At 34.6% G+C, this 20,822-nt stretch overlaps 3 protein-coding genes across 7 annotated transcripts in view; all 3 read left to right on the plus strand.

The window, feature by feature from the left end:
• Positions 1 to 436: 436 nt before the first annotated feature.
• Positions 437 to 7,435, plus strand: LOC111490717. Of its 3 annotated transcripts, none has more exons than XR_002719605.1 (9): positions 437 to 833; positions 1,096 to 1,187; positions 1,590 to 1,697; positions 2,217 to 2,323; positions 2,559 to 2,614; positions 2,921 to 3,092; positions 5,803 to 6,078; positions 6,202 to 7,135; positions 7,171 to 7,435. XR_002719605.1 is itself a non-coding variant. In XM_023139277.1 (9 exons), exons 1-8 carry the CDS (start codon positions 666 to 668, stop codon positions 7,041 to 7,043), a joined length of 1,821 nt encoding a protein of 606 aa, XP_022995045.1. In that variant the 5' UTR covers positions 437 to 665; the 3' UTR covers positions 7,044 to 7,092; positions 7,130 to 7,435. The 3 variants fall into 3 exon arrangements, 2 of the variants coding, with proteins under 2 accessions (XP_022995045.1, XP_022995044.1); XM_023139277.1 differs by having other exon boundaries at positions 6,202 to 7,092; positions 7,130 to 7,435; XM_023139276.1 differs by having other exon boundaries at positions 6,202 to 7,435.
• Positions 7,436 to 12,843: 5,408 nt separating this feature from the next.
• LOC111490745 (F-box protein At2g32560-like) lies at positions 12,844 to 18,050 on the plus strand. Of its 2 annotated transcripts, none has more exons than XM_023139333.1 (6): positions 12,844 to 13,208; positions 13,538 to 14,765; positions 14,951 to 15,030; positions 15,131 to 15,309; positions 15,683 to 15,757; positions 17,635 to 18,050. In XM_023139333.1, the coding sequence occupies exons 2-6, from the start codon at positions 14,100 to 14,102 to the stop codon at positions 17,820 to 17,822; spliced, it is 1,188 nt and encodes a 395-aa protein (XP_022995101.1). In that variant the 5' UTR covers positions 12,844 to 13,208; positions 13,538 to 14,099; the 3' UTR covers positions 17,823 to 18,050. The 2 variants fall into 2 exon arrangements, with proteins under 2 accessions (XP_022995101.1, XP_022995102.1); XM_023139334.1 differs by having other exon boundaries at positions 13,656 to 14,765.
• Positions 18,051 to 18,799: 749 nt separating this feature from the next.
• LOC111490728 (hydroxymethylglutaryl-CoA lyase, mitochondrial-like) overlaps positions 18,800 to 20,822 on the plus strand; it is a 7,582-nt gene continuing 5,559 nt past the window's right edge. Inside the window, exon 1 of one of the 2 annotated variants that reach the window (XM_023139302.1) lies at positions 18,800 to 18,934. In XM_023139302.1, the coding sequence (XP_022995070.1) occupies positions 18,904 to 18,934 (31 nt within the window). In that variant the 5' untranslated portion in view covers positions 18,800 to 18,903. The remainder of the gene's footprint in view (positions 18,935 to 20,822) is intronic. The other variant, XM_023139303.1, reaches the window with a different exon arrangement.

Here is a 20,822-nt window from a genome sequence, read left to right on the forward strand (position 1 = left end):
TTTTTTTTTTTTTTTTGCAACGGTATAATTGGGAACTAAATCATTAAGGGATAAAAGACAACACATAATTTTTTTTTTTTTTTTTTGCAACGGTATAATTGGGAACTAAATCATTAAGGGATAAAAGACAACACATAATTTTTTTTTTTTTTTTTTGCAACGGTATAATTGGGAACTAAATCATTAAGGGATAAAAGACAACACATAATTTTTTTTTTTTTTTTTTGCAACGGTATAATTGGGAACTAAATCATTAAGGGATAAAAGACAACACATAATTTTTTTTTTTTTTTTTTGTGATATTATTAAATTATTAAATACTAAATTTTATGAATTATGGATTTTATTCAAGAATAAAAAATATTTTTGAGACAAAAATGATATTTTTATTAATTTATTTAGGTATATATTCATACGCACAAATATAATCTAGCCTAAATAAATTCACTCCCCGGGCGTCCGTTCCCTATAGAAGTCCACAACCGCGCCTCAGTGACCTTTTTCCCTCTAGCGGGTTCGCCGGCGTCGGCCATCGTTCTCAAGTTGCTGGTTTCACTGCACGTCTTCTCCATTGATCTTTGATCCTTTTTTCTTATTTGTTTGCGGAACGTTCGGGTGCTATCCTTGCATGTGAAGACGCCTAGTTACTTTAGCAGTAGGTTTTGATGGAATCGCTGTTAGGATTTGAAGAAGTACCAGTGGAGACTGAAGAAGATAATTCGTCGACGTACAGCCGAAAATTGGTACCCTGGTCGACTTGGAGCGAGTGGCTTTTTGTTAGTCAATCACTCTTCTCTGACTCTTCTGACTCCGTCGCCGCCGCTCTGGGAAGAGTAAGCTTACTTTCTAAGGATAGTTACTCGACCTATCTCCGCCGCATGTTTTTTCTCCATTATGCTAATTCTTGAAGTTACATTTCAGTCTGTAATTGTAAATTTCAGTATGCTGCACTTTTGTAACCGGCTTGATTACGTTAGATTCTCCATGATGCATGTAGCCAAATTTCCTGGTCTCAGTACCCTCCATCCATCCTTTTCTGGATTCGAGGTGCTAGTTTTCTTATTTGTGGCTTACGTGTTTTGTTTTTGAATCTAGATATCAACATGGAGAAGCAGAGGCTGTCTTCCAGTCGTCGTTGAAGTGACAGCATCTATAATCGAAATCCAACAAAAGGATCCCTACTTCACGTATGCTTCAATTCTCACTTTTCACCAACTTCTTTTGTGGTTATATTCACCAATTATACTGTTTCCTACTCGAGCTATTTCCTGTAGTTCTTTACCGTCATGTTTGTCAGCTTTCGTACCATGTTAAAAAGGAGAATGAAAGTGGAAGCGCACATTTTGAGATTAGAATTTACGAGCGATAGTTTTAATTTCAAAACAATTAATTTTAATTAATGGTTATTCAATAGATCGCTAACAATCAAGTTGTGTATTGACCATTTCCTTCTTTTGGGTCTGTCAGTAATATTAACGAACGTTACCATGTGTTTGAGTACAGATACTTTTTGAATCCAAGATTATATGGTGTTTTTATGTGGAAACTACTATTGGCATTCATTAGTTTCTGTTATTCATTCGTTGTAGAAAGAACCAATCGGTGGATGCTTCAGTTCGTGGTACAGAGGAACCATTAAATAGTGTTTCACTTTCAGAGGAAGCGTTAGCCATGTTATATTGCATGGCCATTATGAGGTAATTTTTTTTTTCTTTTATTGTAAGTTACGAGGTGAAATTTCTTAATTTTTTACTCTTTATTCTGACCCTCTAAGTCTGATTAACTAAAGATTATCATATGGTGAACTTTTTTTGTATTACGTATTAAAAAAGTAGTGTTGCTGTTAGTTTTTAAGACGAATACTGAAGTATCAACCTATTGGTGCAAAGTTCTCGCTTCCTAGAATGTCAATGCCATTGTTCATTTATATGACTTAGTTTTAGGGAAGTATTTTGAATTTTATGGTCTCGAACTGATTACATGAAATCCAGAGTAGCCATATTGAAAATACAGTCAATTATATTGTTGAAATGTGTCTTCCGTTAACCTATTCGCATTAACTGTACAAGTCTGTAGTAAGAGGTTCCATAACATGAAAATACTCATTCGACATGCTTCACTTTGGACTGATTGAAGTAAGTTAAGATAGAGCTTGCTGAAGGTAAACATTTCTTCTGAAGAATCACAAAGAACTCACTGCATTCTTTGTTTTAAAGGCTTGTAAATGGTGTTGTTGAGAAGACACGCAAGAAAACAGAGGTTTCAATTGCTGTGGCAGCTGATGCTATTGGTTTGCCTCGTGTACTGATTGATATTCGTCATGGTGAGTACCACCAAAGATCATTTTGTGTGCTATTATTCTTTTTTTTTCTTTCCAGTTTTATGAGCTTCTTTCTCAAAGTTATATGATCTTCGTATATATGCTGCAAATGTGACAAAACCACTTGTCAGTTGTACTGTTCTTTGATTTTTTTGCAACATCATCCATTCTCAATAATAGGTTGCCTATAATTAATTGATTGTAATTAGTTTTATATTTCTCTTGGCAATGATTATAGAGGGTTCTCATCGTGAACTTCCAGCTCTTCAGGTGGTTCGGTGTGCCTCAATCAAGGTATGACTTTGAAGTATGAACTCTTAACATTCTTGTTTTTTCACATTTTAATGGCTTTCAACTTTATTTGCTCCTTTTCTTTTTAATGATTAATCTCTATTTATGATAGTTTCACTTAGCATCATTCAAAGTGGAATAATAAATCATTAACAAATTTACAAATGTGCCTGTTCTATCCTTTCTGCATTTCGTTTGCGGCAGTTTGTACTTGAATATATCATTTCTCTATAGATTTTTTTTTAAACAGTAGAAGATTAACTGAGATGGGAAGTAAACTGAAGCCTTCTTGATTTTTGGTGATTTCAGGCACTTCATTGGTTGAAATCTTATTATTGGGAACCTCAGGAAAAAGCAATTCCATTTCTAGGTGATATAAGTACTACCATTAGAAAAGAAATCAAATCCAGACTTCGTGATTTGGCTTTCAACTTAAATGAGAAGCAAAATTCTCAACGTGGATCAGTGGTCAAGCCAAAACGTACGTGTTTATTTTCTCCCTTTTAAAGGCCATATTTTATATTTTACTTTTTTTATTACTATCGTAATGTGTCTTAAATGGTTTTGTTTCTAGTTTTAACTAATTTGTGGCTGACTTGAATTTCATCTTAAATGGGAGATCTTGAGATGAGACAGATTATTAAGGATTGCTAGATCAATACTATTGCATCCAACAATAGACAGGAGGAGGAGATAATTATTGAATTTTCTAGTCTTGGTTAATGGCATGGTGTTTTTGGCTTTCCATGTTGTTCAAATAAGGATATTTACTAGTTATTTTTTTCTTTTTGAAAAGAATTAGAAGTTTCATACCCACCATGGGTTAACTTAGGCTTATAAAAATGCCCGGTAAATAGTAAAAGACTTTGAGGGAATGAGTTCAAGTTATGGTTACCACCTATTAAGGGTTTAATATCCTATAGGTTACCTTTGTAATCAAATGTAGTAAAGTTGGACAATTGTTCCATTAGAATAGTCGAAGTGCTTATAAACTAGCCTAGACACTCACAGATATCAAAAACGAAAAAAGAAAAAGAAAATAATTAAGTGGTAAATAATCCAATCCAAGAATCTCCAAGGACTTTTAGGGATTGAAAGGAGGTTTGTTCATTGGCTAGGTTTAACACTTCTAACTCAACATCGGTCTCCAAGTATTTTTGTAATTACCTGTAGGTCTTATTCTTGTAAATTAGAGCCTCCTTTTGTGTAGTTGGTTATTCGGCCACTCTGGTTTGGGGTGTCTTTCTATGTCAGTTGCATTTCTATTTCATATTCTCATACTTCTCTATGAAAGCGAGGTTTCTCATTTGAAAAAAAGAAATTAAACCAAGAACTGCACCTCTGTAGAAGCAAAGCTTGTTTAAAAATCTAGCTTAGAATTGCTTCCGAACTTAAATAAATTCTGAAGAGATTGCTGAAATAATTGAAAAGAGTACACCATGGGGAAGATTGATAATAAGATCAATTCTCTCTTGCCTTCTTGAAAACACGTCGATTCCTTTCTAACCATCCCCCAAAGTTTTAACTGTGTTGACCCGTAACACTCTTGCTTTCCTTTTCAACATGCCACCTCAAAGAAGATGATGTATTCTTTTTGGCATTCAAATAAAAAACTCATGAGCACCCATAACATTAGAGGTACATGATGGAGGACAACGGAAAGAAGTACAATTAATATATTCCCCTGCCTCTAAGAGAGCATACAACCATTGAGATTCAATGTACAAAAGGTACATCGTCTCTGTACTTTGATCACATATTACAATCTAAAGTGGTACTTTACTGATAGATGATCCATAGTTTCTCCTCCTTTTTTATTAACCCCAATTCCAAAAGGTACATTGTCTCTGTGAACCTTGGGAGATAAGAATTGGGAAATTTAGGGGCTCGTAACGAAGCCCTACTAGCTAAATGGCTTTGGCGGTTCCCTCTCGTGCCTGGTTCCCTTTGGCATAGGACTATTATGAGTAAATACAGTCTCACTCTTTTTCATCCCTAATCTGAAGTTCTGTGGTTGATTGAAGGGTACCAATTTTTTGGAGGATAAGTGGGTGGGAATAGTTCTCTCTACTCCTTGTTTACCTGCTGTTATCATCTCTCCTCTTCGTTTCCCTACTTGTATCATCTATTGTCCATGAAAAACTGTTCAGTGGCTAGTGTCTTTGATCCCTTGGGGAGCTCTCCTTTGTTGTCTCTTAGTTTTCGTCGTCCGTTGTCTAATAGGGAGACTACCAACATCTCCTCCTATCCTTGGTAGAGGGGGTTAGGCTTAGACAAGAGAAGGGATGTTCATTTTTGGAGTCTTAACCCCATTGGGTGCTTTTTTTGTAGATCTTTATTTCAGTAGTTGCTAAATCCATTTCCAGTCAAGAAGTTAGTTTTCTTGTGTTTGTGAAAGGTGAAAGTTCCAAAGACAGTTCAGTTCTTTGTTTGAAAGGTTATCCACGGTAGGGTTAATACTGCTTTCGAGAAAGATGCCTCTGTCGATTGGGCCATCTTATTGTATCTCTTGTCAGAAGACGGAGGAAGATCTCAGTCACTTGCTTTGGAGATGCGATTTTGCTTGGTCTGTTCGGTGTCCCTTTTTTGACGTGTTTGATTTTCAATTTGATGGGCACAGAGGTTCCAAGGAGATGTTCAAGGAGTTGCTTCTCCCTTTGCCTTTTCGTGAAAATAAGAGGTTTTTTGTGGATGGTGGGGATTTGTGCGAGTTTATGGGGCTTGTCGGGATGAGAAGAATAATAGAATCTTTAGGGGGATTGAGAGAGCCCATAGTGAGGTTTGGTCAATTGCCAGATTTGTCTCTTTTGGCGTCAATTTCTAAGATCTTTTGTAATCATATGCTTGGTGGTCTCATTTTACTTTATTTAAATTCTTTTCCTTAGGCGGGTTCCTTTTATGGGTTTGGTTTTTTGTATGCCTTTGCATTTTCTTCATCTTTTTCTCAATGAAGGTTCAGTTTCTTATAAAAAAAAATGTCTCAATATGAACGATTCAAAGCTCTATTACAATCCTTTCCTTGCTGCTGATGCTAACCTCAGAGCTAAAAGTTGTGCACATGTTTTCTTGTGTTTGTAATTTTGTTCTCAAGCAGTTAAATCTCCTGATTTGAAATTTATTAATTACTATAATTGAATCTCTAGATTTAAATAATAAAATGAAAATATTAATAAATAAGCCTACCTTTTCAGGTTTGAAGACAAAGACGGGCAAGACACTGAAGTTTCTTATTCAGTTATATTCTACTTTCTCTTCAGAATTTTTATCTATATTGTTGGAATTTTTGCTGAAGGCAATGAGGTCATCAGACTTGGCCTTTCCTGAAAATTCCAAAAAATCCAGAAGCACCGTATTGGAAGGTTGGAAGCTCGCGATCGCTAAGATCTCGAATAAGGAACCAGAATTGCTTTTAGATCTGCTCGAGGCAATTCTGGAGAAAATCAAGACTCAAGAAGCCTTGGAATATGGTATGGTTACATATCAACTTTAAACTTTACAGCCTTTTCCCTTTTTATTTTTCACTCTTGCCCTTTTCTTGCTTCTTCTCTCTCTTTCCTGAATGGTTCTTTAAACACGGTTTTCTTATTCAGAAGGTCAGTACTTCACGTCCTCAGATCACAAAATGAAGAGCTGTCAAGTCGCACAGCTTTCATCTTTGTTTGCATGGCTTGTTGAAAAACTCAAGGGTATAAACCTAAAGCGCAATGGAGAAGTTTCTTCTGGAAAACACATTCCGAAAGGTGTTCTAATGGAGTTGCTACGTAAATGCCTTCTGGTATCAGCTCCTGGGAACAAGCGACTTATGGATTCTGCCACTGATCTTGCACAGTTATTGGATGACGGTTCTCTAATGAAGAAACTGAACAAACTATCCTTTCTGAATCTATTGAATTCAGATATTCCCGACAAAGAAAATCCCATCCAAACCACTTCAGAAATCAGTTTAAACCACGTGGAGTCGCTCCGTGAAGCAAGTCGGAAACTGGAGATGATTAAGCTCCACAAAAGAAAGAACAACTTGGCAGCAAATCCAGTAGATGGTATTGTTGGAACTTCCACCAGGTGGACTGTGGTAAATTCATGGACCCCATGTCCAATTGGTATGTTGCCTCGTCCAATTGGCTCTTCTGGTCGTCTTCCTGTTCTTGACCTCAATCCCGAGAACGAACCAGCTTCGGAAGATCTGAGAAGCGAAGAGAACTTCGAACTCGGCAAATGTAGCCACAAGAGAGAAGCCAGTTCTGATACTCAGCAACTTGATAGCGGTACTGTCAAGAAAATGAAGGAAACAAATGGAAACTTCCAATCTGAGATAGACGATGTCGATTCACCTGAAGGTGTCAAAGGGCGCTTGTTGATAGGTGGGATATGGAAGAAAGTTGGGGAAGAAGAATTATCTGCCATTCAGTCTGCGGTAAGGATATTAATATAAATTCTTTTACAGTTGCTGTGATTTTTGCTGTCTGAACAAAATCATAGCCTCATCATTCAAGTTCCAAACTAGCTTGGATAAAACTGTCCACATTCTATGATATGTGAAAGCTTGTAGGATCTCAACTTTCATGTTTTATTATTATTATTATTATTATTGGGAGTTTAAACCATATTTGAGATATGAGATTTGAACATCTAACCTCTTGATCGAGAGCATATGTTAATTATACTTGCTTTAAGATCTGTAGTGATAAAAATATACTTCGGAGTATATTGTACACGAATTGTATAATCCTTCTAAATTCTGTTGTTGGGTTGTTACTACTTCCCCAAAATTTCATCATCTTCTTGCTTAGTCGATGATATTTCGATGCATTTCGCTTGAACATAGATTGCTTGCCAACCCACTATCTGCATGGGTAAGATGTGTTTTTGTCAATATCCCCCAAAGAAGGAAACTTAGAATGAAGGAAACTTGAATGAAGGAAACTATAACTGCCAAGTCCGCGATATTGTCTTCTAGACTTTCTTTTAAGGTTTTATAACGTATTAGAGAGGTTTCTATACCCTTACAAGGAATGTCCAATTCTTTTCTTCAATCGAATCAAAAGTTATGATTAAGAAATTTGAAGTGAGGTTATTGGAGACACGAGATCAAATCTATTATAGAAAAATATTTTATTTCAACTTTTATTTTTCTCTTTTAAACCATGACAAGCATTAATTTAATCTGAGTATAGTTCAATTAGTTAAAGATATATATATATAAATAAAAGTATATCCATATTTGGATGTCTAAAATACTTTATAAGCAATACAATATATAAAATGGATTTGTGGGCTTCTCAAACCGTGCCTTTCTTTCTATGTCAAAACGTTGGATCTAAGATTCACATCAATCTTTTAAGTTCACATTTACGTCGTAAAGAAAAAAAAATCTTATCGTGTAATAATCAAGAGTCAGATATGAAAGTCAGTATCCTCATTATAATGAAAGATAGGAAAAGATTAGAGAAAGAAAAAGTCGATAGCAATGATAGTAGTGATGCTTAAACTTTAGGAGACAAAGGCATTGGAAGGGAAGTGAATGGGAAAGTGATAATCACAAACCAACCTAAACAACTTCCTTCATCATCCATTATAAATTATCCTCTTTTCTCTCTCTTCGATATTCCATGCTCGTTTTTTAATATATCTCCTCGATCTCGGGAGAGAGAATTTGTAGAAAAAAACGAATAAATTCATAATAATAATAATAATTGAGCAAAATACTCAAAACAATATAGTTAAATAAATTATATTTTCGATAAAAAAAAAATTAGACTTAACTTTCTTAAATCTTTACCCCAAAGATTAGATAATACTATACTATATATATATATATATATATTATTAAATGACAATATAAAATTATAAAATAAACATCCATTCCACGTCATACATTGGAGGGAAAAAAAATATAATTATTAAAGGTAGACTAAGTTTTATAATTTATTTATTTATTTATTTTAATAAAATTGAGATGGGGCCCACCCACCATAGTTCTGGTGGGTTCGTTGAGCCTATTTGTTGGATTTTTTTTTTTTTTTAATTTATATATGAAAAAAGAAATAAGATTTTTAAATGAATATAAATAGCCAATTAAAAAATGTGTTTGAAAGGCGTGCCAATCTTAGAGGCTAATTTTTATATAAGGGATCCTCACCTTACCCACCTTTATTCCTTCAAACAAGCTTCCTCATTAGAAATTTCGTAATAATTTAATATTCTAATCAAAATATATTATTAAACAAAATTGTTTTGAATTTTTTTAATATTCCAAAATTATTCATTGGAGTTTTTAAGTATAAAATTAAATTATAATTATAAAATATTTTAATTTTTTATTTATTAGACACCGGATATTAAATTTATGTTGTGATGAACATAAAATCTAGTATTATATTTAATACAACCATTATTAATTTATTTTTTAAATATATCCATCGATCGGTTATTATCAAATTTAAAATTTTAGAGGAATTCATATAACTTAAGAACCCGACTACCCCTAACCAAACTATAAAAGTTTATATTTGATGTTAATAATCCTGTGATCTGTAATCGATGTTAATAATCCTGTGATCTGTGAACATTTTATATTTGAATTTTATAAAATTTTAATTATTCATGGGGTCGATAAATATATTTTTTAGAATAATTATATCAAAATTTAAAGCATATTAAAGGTATATTCGTTGAAGAAATGCGTGGCTGTTGGGAGGCCACCAAAAACCAGGTCGGTTGCCCGTTGCCCGTTGCCCGTTGCCCGTGCCCGTGCCCGTGCCCGTGCCCGTGCCCATATTTCTTGAGGCGCTAAAGATCAGGATTTTGTTGAATTTTCAAGAAAGGATTAAATCCCATTTTCTTTATCAATTTTAAATTCTATTATTATTTTTCAATTTTTTTTATTTATATAATATACATATTTTAATTTAATTTAAATTTGATCACGTCATGTTATAATTAATTTTTGTCTGTGTCAGTACAAAGAATTCATTAAATAAATATTTTTGGTTGGGGGGATTTAACTATAATTACATAATTAGCATATATTTTAATTATTTTACAAACGCAGGCACACATTAGTCACTCAAATTATCATTAATTACAACTCACGTCCTTCCAGTTTGCCATATTTCAAACTATTTCCCTATACTTTAGTTTCTTTCCAATTGCAACCAAATTACAAATTTGTATAATTGCATATATACCAAATTTGTCAAATTTAACAAGCCAAAAGGGTATGATTTGAAATTATGCAAACTAAAGGATATTTTGAGAATATTTTTAAAATTGGGAGATCAAAGTTGAATTTAGAAGATTTTTGTTGGATATTTTTTAAATGTTAAAAGCAACTTTAAATAAATTAATGTTTCTTAAAAAAATTATTTTAGTCTACACATTTTTGTACATTTTTTTTAATAAGATAATGAAATTAAATCTTATAATTAAAATATTCCAGCTTCTTTTACTTTTTATTTTATTAAATATATAGCATATTCTTAACATTATCAACTCTAGCAAATAATTTTGACGTGATATTATTTTAATTATAATATATGATTTGATAAGACGCTTAATTTATTATAATCCAATCACACAATATAAATATTGTTTCAAATTTTGCACGTGTAAGTGATCAATAATATTTCTAAAATTATTTTTAAAAAAATATTTATTTATAAATTTGTATGATGGAAGTTTACATTAAAAAAAAAGAAAACTATTTGAGTTTCATATATTAATTTTTTCATCAACCAACGAATAAAAAATCTTGATTTATTTTAATCTAAAAAAAGATAATTGATTGTGTGACGTGGCAAGATATAATTGGATAGTAGTAAAAGGGTTGCAAAGAAATAGAACGTAGAGGAAAAAGCCAAAGCCAGATAGCAGCCAATAATATCACGGAATCGAAAATCTTTCTAGTTAAGACGGATTTTAGTCCCACTTGTTTGAAAAGAGGGAATCTTGGAAAGAGAGCGATGAAGAAACGAAAGAGAGANGACTTAACTTTCTTAAATCTTTACCCCAAAGATTAGATAATACTATACTATATATATATATATATATATTATTAAATGACAATATAAAATTATAAAATAAACATCCATTCCACGTCATACATTGGAGGGAAAAAAAATATAATTATTAAAGGTAGACTAAGTTTTATAATTTATTTACACGTCATACATTGGAGGGAAAAAAAATATAATTATTAAAGGTAGACTAAGTTTTATAATTTATTTATTTATTTATTTTAATAAAATTGAGATGGGGCCCACCCACCATAGTTCTGGTGGGTTCGTTGAGCCTATTTGTTGGATTTTTTTTTTTTTTTAATTTATATATGAAAAAAGAAATAAGATTTTTAAATGAATATAAATAGCCAATTAAAAAATGTGTTTGAAAGGCGTGCCAATCTTAGAGGCTAATTTTTATATAAGGGATCCTCACCTTACCCACCTTTATTCCTTCAAACAAGCTTCCTCATTAGAAATTTCGTAATAATTTAATATTCTAATCAAAATATATTATTAAACAAAATTGTTTTGAATTTTTTTAATATTCCAAAATTATTCATTGGAGTTTTTAAGTATAAAATTAAATTATAATTATAAAATATTTTAATTTTTTATTTATTAGACACCGGATATTAAATTTATGTTGTGATGAACATAAAATCTAGTATTATATTTAATACAACCATTATTAATTTATTTTTTAAATATATCCATCGATCGGTTATTATCAAATTTAAAATTTTAGAGGAATTCATATAACTTAAGAACCCGACTACCCCTAACCAAACTATAAAAGTTTATATTTGATGTTAATAATCCTGTGATCTGTAATCGATGTTAATAATCCTGTGATCTGTGAACATTTTATATTTGAATTTTATAAAATTTTAATTATTCATGGGGTCGATAAATATATTTTTTAGAATAATTATATCAAAATTTAAAGCATATTAAAGGTATATTCGTTGAAGAAATGCGTGGCTGTTGGGAGGCCACCAAAAACCAGGTCGGTTGCCCGTTGCCCGTTGCCCGTTGCCCGTGCCCGTGCCCGTGCCCGTGCCCGTGCCCATATTTCTTGAGGCGCTAAAGATCAGGATTTTGTTGAATTTTCAAGAAAGGATTAAATCCCATTTTCTTTATCAATTTTAAATTCTATTATTATTTTTCAATTTTTTTTATTTATATAATATACATATTTTAATTTAATTTAAATTTGATCACGTCATGTTATAATTAATTTTTGTCTGTGTCAGTACAAAGAATTCATTAAATAAATATTTTTGGTTGGGGGGATTTAACTATAATTACATAATTAGCATATATTTTAATTATTTTACAAACGCAGGCACACATTAGTCACTCAAATTATCATTAATTACAACTCACGTCCTTCCAGTTTGCCATATTTCAAACTATTTCCCTATACTTTAGTTTCTTTCCAATTGCAACCAAATTACAAATTTGTATAATTGCATATATACCAAATTTGTCAAATTTAACAAGCCAAAAGGGTATGATTTGAAATTATGCAAACTAAAGGATATTTTGAGAATATTTTTAAAATTGGGAGATCAAAGTTGAATTTAGAAGATTTTTGTTGGATATTTTTTAAATGTTAAAAGCAACTTTAAATAAATTAATGTTTCTTAAAAAAATTATTTTAGTCTACACATTTTTGTACATTTTTTTTAATAAGATAATGAAATTAAATCTTATAATTAAAATATTCCAGCTTCTTTTACTTTTTATTTTATTAAATATATAGCATATTCTTAACATTATCAACTCTAGCAAATAATTTTGACGTGATATTATTTTAATTATAATATATGATTTGATAAGACGCTTAATTTATTATAATCCAATCACACAATATAAATATTGTTTCAAATTTTGCACGTGTAAGTGATCAATAATATTTCTAAAATTATTTTTAAAAAAATATTTATTTATAAATTTGTATGATGGAAGTTTACATTAAAAAAAAAGAAAACTATTTGAGTTTCATATATTAATTTTTTCATCAACCAACGAATAAAAAATCTTGATTTATTTTAATCTAAAAAAAGATAATTGATTGTGTGACGTGGCAAGATATAATTGGATAGTAGTAAAAGGGTTGCAAAGAAATAGAACGTAGAGGAAAAAGCCAAAGCCAGATAGCAGCCAATAATATCACGGAATCGAAAATCTTTCTAGTTAAGACGGATTTTAGTCCCACTTGTTTGAAAAGAGGGAATCTTGGAAAGAGAGCGATGAAGAAACGAAAGAGAGAGAGAGAGAGAGAGAGAGAGAGAGAGATGGGTTTGTAATAATTGAGATTTTAAGGTTTAACATTTGGTTTTTGTTTGATATCCACACAATAATTCCCTCCAAAAATCCCCATCTTCTTCTTTTCTGCTAATTCGTAATTCAAGCCTTGAGACCGGCCATTAAATACATGGGTCTCTCCTTCTCTTGTTTATGCACACAAACTGTTTGATGAATTGCCTAAGAGAGGGATTGAAGGCGATTGAGAGCTCTGTGGGTGGTGGTGGTGGTGAAGGATTTGATGATGGTCCTGTGATGAAGAACACGACTTGCTTTTGAAGTTTGAGGTGAGAAGAAAGGACCCCACCTTCTTCATTTCTTTTTATCTGCTCTTCTTCTTTGTAGCCACCATTATCTCCGCCACTAGTTCTAGATCTCCTAGTCGTTGTCTGTTGTGTGTCATTTCTATATTTCTTACAATTTTAAGGTGTTGGGTGCACCTAATTGTGGCTTATCTGCCAACAACTCCGATCTGTTTTTCCACCTTATTCTTTTGGTTTAGCTCTTTTTTAAGAAACAAAATCAGGGATTTTGGAGATATGGGTCATTGCATCTAGACTCTTATAGCTTTATTATCATTGTTTATTTATTTTTTTCGCTTATTGGGACTCTCCAGGTGTCAGGAAACCACCATAGATTTGAGACTGCCCCACCCAATCGACAAGTTTCAGTCATGGGTTCATCCAATAGAACCAATTTAGCTCACTTGGCCCTGTTTTTTATTTGAATGTCAGCTGGGTTTGGGCGTCTGTATGTTCGAATGCTTTAAAGGAAGAAAGATTAAGAAGCTGAGGGAGCTGTTCAAACTTTCTTTTGGTTCCTGGACTGGTGAAGTGAAGCCAACTTTCCCCACAAAAGTTTGTCTTGTGAGGTGGCTCAAGGCCCTCTAGTTTGCTCTGTTAAACTTCAACGTGGAGCCCACCCTTGGGGTTGGTGGGCTTCTTTGAACCAATTGAAACCCACATTTGAAAGGTGCCACAGGATCCCATAGGCCACATTGAACTTCCTTTTTTTGCCTTTCTTAATGATCAAGGAGGAAGAAGAAAAAGGGGCTTCATTTCAGTATTATTCCCCTCATTAACACTGTATTCCCACAATTGGGTTCTTCCATTCATCTTCCCCCTGTCTTTTATGCTAAATCCATTTTTTTATCCATAAAAGAAAGTACCTCTTTTCTGATGCTTCTTTGTTTCTTCCTCACTTGCCTCTCCTTCCTCCTCTTTATAAAGTCCCTCCCCCTCAAACCACTCCCACTATGGGCATATGAGATGAGGCTCTTGCCCCACTGGTTCTGGAAAGAATTATCATTCTTTCCCATATACAAGGTGATCAAGAACAGTCTTTGTACATATCTTTTTAGTATTCCATCGAGGATGTCCTTGAAAAAGAAATATCTTTCAAAAATAGAGAATGTTGAGGAAAACAGTGAGATGTCGGTGTTGGACTTGCCAGAATTGGTCTTGGAAGGCATTCTAGAGAGACTTCCACCGGGCGCTCTATGTAGTATGGCGGGTGTTTGTAGTTCATTGAGAGAGAGATGTATAAGTGACCGTCTTTGGGAGAAGCACATACAACGAAAATGGGGTAAAGTTATTGGTCAAGCTGCTTACAGAGAGTGGCAATGGTATCTTGCTTCTAGAGCTGGTGCAAGTAATCTTAAGCAAAACAAGCAGAAGAGCATTATTAGACTTTTGTCTTTTGGTTGGTCTCTTTCATGGATCAGATCCAAGGCTAATGACAATAACACGCAACGAAATTCGCTGCCGGTTGATTCAATCATGTCTTGGTATCTTGCGCTTGAGACTGGCAGATTCTGGTTCCCAGCTCAGGTCTATAACCGTGAGGTAAACGACTCGTAATCGTATGCTTCCAGTTGTGAACAAGTCTTTTCTATGTATTCAGATTTCCCCGCTTCCTGTGATGAAGTGTTTAGCTCTATCTGATCTGAATAGTTAATAGTTAACTGTGTATTGGGCTGGTGGCCTTTTCAAAGTATTGTACCTGATATTTGAAGTATTCAATTATGCAGAATGGCCATGTTGGTTTCATGTTGTCTTGTTATGATGCAAAGCTTTGCTATGATCCCCACACGGACACCTTCCAAGCGAGGTGATTAAGCAAACACCCTCTGTCTAACTCGACCGCATCAATTATTGCCCTGTTTTCTTTTACAGATCTTTCAATTGAGAAAATGTACTCTTTCTTACAGGTACCCTCCACATGGCAGGCGTGCAATCGCAATTGAGAATGGCGTGCAATGGGAGAGGCTTAGAGCACCGCCCATCGATACTCCTCCACACGATCTTCATATCTCAGACTGTTTGAATGAATTGTGCCCTGGTGACCATATTGAGATACAGTGGAGAAAAAACAAAGAATTCCCTTATGGTTTGTTCTTCAGCCTAGATCTCTTTTGAGCTTTTTTGCAATTTATCTATTGAATTTCTACCTGTTCTGAGTCCTAGTTCAAACCATCCCCTTTCGACTTGTTCGTCTAAATCAAGGTATTACAGTTTGACGAAAGGTCATGGAAGCAAAAGGAAAAGACCCATACGAACATAGAAATGGAAAGACTAAATAGTCGGTCAATCGTCTATCAAAATTAGCTCGTTTTTTGTTTCTTTGGGAACAGAAAGTTCTTTTTATAATATAAGAACTTTGTTTCACGTAATAAGAACCGTTACTGTTGTAAACTTTTTATAGCGTTGCTGTGAATAGCTAATTAACTAAGGGCTCATAAACTGTGGCATATGCATTGCAGGTTGGTGGTATGGCGTTGTAGGTCACTTGGAAACATGTGATGGAAATGCTACTCACTGCAGATGTCATTATAGTGGTGAGTTTTCTTCACAACTTCTAGTTTGATCATTTATTTTGGATTGTTGTTTGTTCTATGGAAGTTCAAGCAGAGTTACTGATCATTGAGCTAGTTCTGAAATCTTTATTATAAGATTCAACTCAAAATAGAAACCAATTTTCATAATTTAAACGAAAAAACAAGGCATAAAGAATAAAGAAACCCCACAAAAAGAGTGGACATAGCCACTTAAGAACACAGAGAGGCCTCCCCGCTTCTCCTTTGTCTTAGAAGTAGTTGTTTTCTGAACCTTCAGTTACTTGTAGTCTGAGGTATTATAAGCCATTCTTCGTTGTTTTGATGAGTCATTACTTGACCTGCACTGGCATGGGCAGAAGTCAGTTTGTATGGGTCGCTGTTTCAGAACCCTATCGAAAAGCATCTCATTTTTAAAATGTGGGCCAAAACTTTTTATGCTATTTGATTGGTCCCCTAGACATTATTGTCAGTATGCCATCATTTCTACCAACATATTCATAGCTTTTGTCCCAGTGGAATGCTTGTGTCCAACCACTGATCTATTGAATTGTCTTAGTGGAGCTTTTATGGCCAACCACTCTGAGGTAACTGAACACTGCCCAAGCCTTTGTTGATTTTAACAATTGGGAAATTAATGCAGTCCGGAGATAGAAAAGGACCTAAGGACCTCCTTTTAAAGAAAAAAAAAACGAACTTGTTTAACTCGCTCGGCCTTCGAAACAAAGGTGACTTTATTCACGTGTTGGACCATATGGCTAGTTATATATATACTAGAATATTTGCAACGATTGGAAAGACAAAACCGATCGAGAGGAAAGTTTCTTTTATGTTTGGCGCTTTTCCATTGGATATAGATTGTACTAGCAACACGAGAGGGGGAATTCTACCCTCTGATCATTTAGTTGAGAGTATAATGCTTTAACTAATTGAGCTTGAGCTATCCTTGGGTTGGGTAGTTCAGTGCTGGAGTGTTGGTTTCTCTTTACTCTTAAAAGTTATCCACTAGGTGCAGCTGGTTTGTACTTTGTTTTTTTCTACCTTTTTCAGTCCTTTTGGTTAAGATGAACTTTATTGCTACTTTTTCAAAATAATCACTACTTATCTGCATCTGGGATCAATATAATGGGACAACTACTTGATGACAAATATTTGGAAATAGGACCGTAGTAGTGTAATGTCCCAGATCCACTGCTAGTAGATATTGTCTTCTTTGGGCTTTCCCTTTTGGGCTTTCCCTCAATGTGTCTGCTAGAAGAAGGTTTCTACACCCTTATAAAGGGTGATTTGTTCTCCTCCCCAACCAATGTGGGACATCACAATCCACCCCCCTTCGGGGCCCAACGTCCTCGCTAGCACTCGTTCCTTTCTCCAATCGATGTGGGACCACCACCAAATCCACCCCCCCATTAGGGGCCAGCGTCCTTATTGGCACACCGCATTGTGTCTACCCCCCTTCGGGGAACAGCGAGAAGGCTGGCACATCGTCCGGTGTCTAGCTCTGATACCATTTGTAACGACCTAGGCCCACCGCTAGCAGATATTGTCCTCTTTTGGCTTTCTCTTTCGGACTTCCCCTCAAGGTTTTAGAACGCGTCTGCTAGGGAAAAGTTTCCACACCCTTATAAATGGTGGTTTGTTCTCCTCCTCAACCAATGTGGAACCAATGTGGAAGTAGATATCCTAGTAGGCTAAGAATCTGTGACTTCAAAAGCATTTAAGTTCCATCAGCTTAAGATTTTGAAATCATCATTTCTGTTATGAATATTGGTAAGAACTTGGTGTTCATCAGTGACTTCTTCCATCATCAAAGTTCAAGTTGTGTGGTTATCATATGAAAGTGTAGAAGTGGTTGCTGATATGTGAAATTTTGTGAACAGAAACTGTGGTGCTGGAGTTCAACCAGTACACCCCTGGATCAAGATGGAGACTCGCAGCCATCAACCGAAAGGACCATCGAGAGGAAGGCAACGAGATCGACGGGTTCTACGGAGGAATCCGAAAGCTTTGCTCCGATCAAGAAATCTCAATGTGGAAACAACTTTGGCCTACAGACATCTTGGAGTAGGTAGGAGCTTGGTGCCCCTTCACACCTCTTGAGCTTGGAGCTCATGCTTCTTCTTCTTCTTCTTCCTCTGCGTAATCTAATTACTCTGTTTCAAGGGATGTGAAGAAAGTGATTTTAGGAACAGCAAAAGAATATAGGCTTTCTGTTTAGATTCAGTAGTGTGAAGACTGTAGCTGTCTACTCTTCCTTCCACTTTGATAATCTAATAATCTATTGCTTTAAATATCATTTTGTTTCTGGTGGGAATGTCGTCGCTTATATGATTGGCTCCCACTCATGACCAAATTTTGATGCTAAACAAACAACGGTGTGATATTCGAGAGGAGAAATAAGCATTATTTATATGGGTGTGAACATTTTGATACGTTTTAAAAACTTTGAGGAGAGTTCGAAAGGAAAAGTTCAAAAAAAGACAATATTTGCTAGCGATAAACTTGAGCTGTTAGAAATAGAATTAGAGCTAGATAGACGATGTGTCAGAGGCTGAGCCTTGAAGGAAGTGGACACAAGACGGTGTGCCAGTAAGGACGTTGGGTCTCGAAGAGGGTGGATTATGGAGTCCCACATTGGTTGGAGAAGAGAACGAGTGTCAGTGAGGACTGTGTGCCAGTAAAGACGCTAGGTCCTGAAGAGGGTGGATTATGGGATCCCACATCGATTGGAGAATGGAACGAGTGTCAGTGAGGATGCTGGGCTCTGAAAGAGGGTGGATTGTGAGATTACATATGGAGAAGGGAACGAATGTTAGCGAGGACACTCCTTTCGAGGGTGGATTGTGGGGCCTGTAATTTGATGAATTTTTCAAATTGGGATGAGGTAATTGGGGCCCGTAATTTGTTCTGCTGGGTTGTTTGTTGGGCCTTTGTGGAAATGGTTAATGGGCCGGTTTCGGTCCATTACTGTTTATTTGCGTTTTCCTGTTTCATCTTTCTCTTCATTTACACTCAAGTAAGACACTCCCAAGAAAGGATCAAAATCATCGTTTCACAGATTCTGGTGAGCGAATTTGATTTTGAGCGCCGAGACCGGTGGAGCTTTTGCCGCTGCGATTTTCAATGCGAGGCGGCGGAATTTTGAGCCGATGAGGAAGTGGAAGGATCTTTCCGTCGCAGGTACAAATTCATCTTCGCTTTGTGTTCGTTGCTTGTTTTTCTTCTCTATTAGATCATCTTGATCAAAACCGATATCGCTGAGATTGAAACGGCTGCTAGCTTTGAATTCAAACTCGTCTAAAGTAGAATTTGGATGTGAATGTCCAAAAGGAGATTTGCACTGCTTCCCACTGTGAAATTCCATGTTCTTCACCTGCATTTTATGAAAAAAAAAAAAAAAAAAAATCGTTTAGGGATTTGAATTTGCAGAAAGAATCAAGTTTCCTAGCGGAAGGTTTTTAAGTAGAATTAAAAGCTTAGAAGAGACATTGAGTGCAGAGGAATTTCTCCTGAATTTAAGGATGAATTTATCTCAAAGTTCATCTCAACTCTGTCTGTTCACATTTGTGGTAATTTAAAGAAGAAAAGAATTAGGGACTGGTTCCTTTCACTCCCCTGCCTCTGCTTTTCCTCTCTCATCCTCCCATAGGAATCTCAAAGCTATATAGCTTTTCCATACATAAAATTCAAATCGGTGACCAAATGACTACACCAACAATAGCTACAACACGAACCCACACTGCACTATTTTATCCTATTATTGATGGAACTATTATCATATTTCTTGGACATTTTACGGTTGAACATAATCACCGCACATATTGTTCAAACCATTTTGGTTGATAATGTTTAGTTTAGCTTTAAAAACTAAACTTATGGTTGAAATGCAAGTGTTTCTTGTTGTCATATTCCATGTTATTTAGATCGTATGTGTTTGAGACATTGATGAATCATGATTTTATGTTGCCTACACTAACCTTGACATCTTGACAACAAAGCCTAGATTTGAAGTCTTTAAAAAGGCGCCTCAAACATGGTTGCAAAGAAAGCTTGAATTCCTATCCATTTTCATAATTCAATTCAATTCTTATCAAACTCTGCCCGAACATTATCTTCGAAATGAGGTGTAAGCACTTGATTCTCTTTGATAAAGATGGAACATGTTAGGATAGAGGAGGAAGACTGGTATTGAGTATCACCACCGGTTGGTTAATTGCGTCAGTTACATTTCCTACTAATTTAATATATATATATATATAAAAACAATAATGATATTTACACGTGGCATTATCTGGTAGGGTAAACAAAGATATTAAATTCCCACGTTTTAAAGCTCCAGAGACGCAAAAATACGGTCCCGCCAATTGTGAGCCACCGGCCAAATTGACGGTGCAGCTGCACCTGCACGCTCGAGCCATTCACGTAGCCACCATGTCGGTTTCGATAAGGTCAAAGTACGGTGCGCCACAATTCCCGGACCCCACGTCACCCGGATTCCGATCCGCGTCCAAATACAAAAGCTAACAGATTTTCATTTTTGGATTGTATATTTAATGAAATTAGGCAAATTAATTAATTTACGTCTAACTTTTAGATTTATTTCCCTAAACTCTTTGAAGGATTATTTTAATTCTTTTATTATTATTATTATTTAATTAATGATATCAGAGTCATTTAATTAATATCTTTATTGGTACGAGGCTTTTAAGTGAATTTAAAAATTAACGTATTAGATTTTTTTTTTAACCAAAATTTAAAATTAATTAATAATTTTTTTTTGATTTAATAGTGAAATTATTATAAATAAAAAATGAAAGGGCATTCAAAGAGACGAAATTAAAAATTAATTTGGAGAGAGAATGAAGATGTTACCAACATCCAACGGATAACTATCTACCGCCACTCTTTCAATATTTATTGATATTCCATTAATTCTAATGGGAAAAGGAAAATAATAATAAAATAAAAGGAAATTTAGGCATTAACGATGGCCACCAACCCAACAAATTGGGAAATTTTAATTTTTAATTTTTTTTTTTTTTTTTTTTTTTTTTTTTTTTTTTTTTTT

Source organism: Cucurbita maxima, unplaced genomic scaffold (assembly GCF_002738345.1).
Source record: "Cucurbita maxima cultivar Rimu unplaced genomic scaffold, Cmax_1.0 Cma_Scf00016, whole genome shotgun sequence".
NCBI classification, from domain to species: domain Eukaryota; kingdom Viridiplantae; phylum Streptophyta; class Magnoliopsida; order Cucurbitales; family Cucurbitaceae; genus Cucurbita; species Cucurbita maxima.

Bases quoted from the DNA above. Each gene is read 5' to 3' on its own strand.
- LOC111490745 (XM_023139333.1), top strand. From the start codon at position 14,100: ATGCTTCTTTGTTTCTTCCTCACTTGCCTCTCCTTCCTCCTCTTTATA. The intron at 14,766-14,950 runs GTAAACGACTCG...TCAATTATGCAG, and splicing joins CTCAGGTCTATAACCGTGAG to AATGGCCATGTTGGTTTCAT. The intron at 15,758-17,634 runs GTGAGTTTTCTT...TTTTGTGAACAG, and splicing joins CTGCAGATGTCATTATAGTG to AAACTGTGGTGCTGGAGTTC.
- LOC111490717 (XM_023139276.1), top strand. From the start codon at position 666: ATGGAATCGCTGTTAGGATTTGAAGAAGTACCAGTGGAGACTGAAGAA. The intron at 1,698-2,216 runs GTAATTTTTTTT...TTTGTTTTAAAG, and splicing joins TATTGCATGGCCATTATGAG to GCTTGTAAATGGTGTTGTTG. The intron at 2,615-2,920 runs GTATGACTTTGA...TGGTGATTTCAG, and splicing joins TTCGGTGTGCCTCAATCAAG to GCACTTCATTGGTTGAAATC.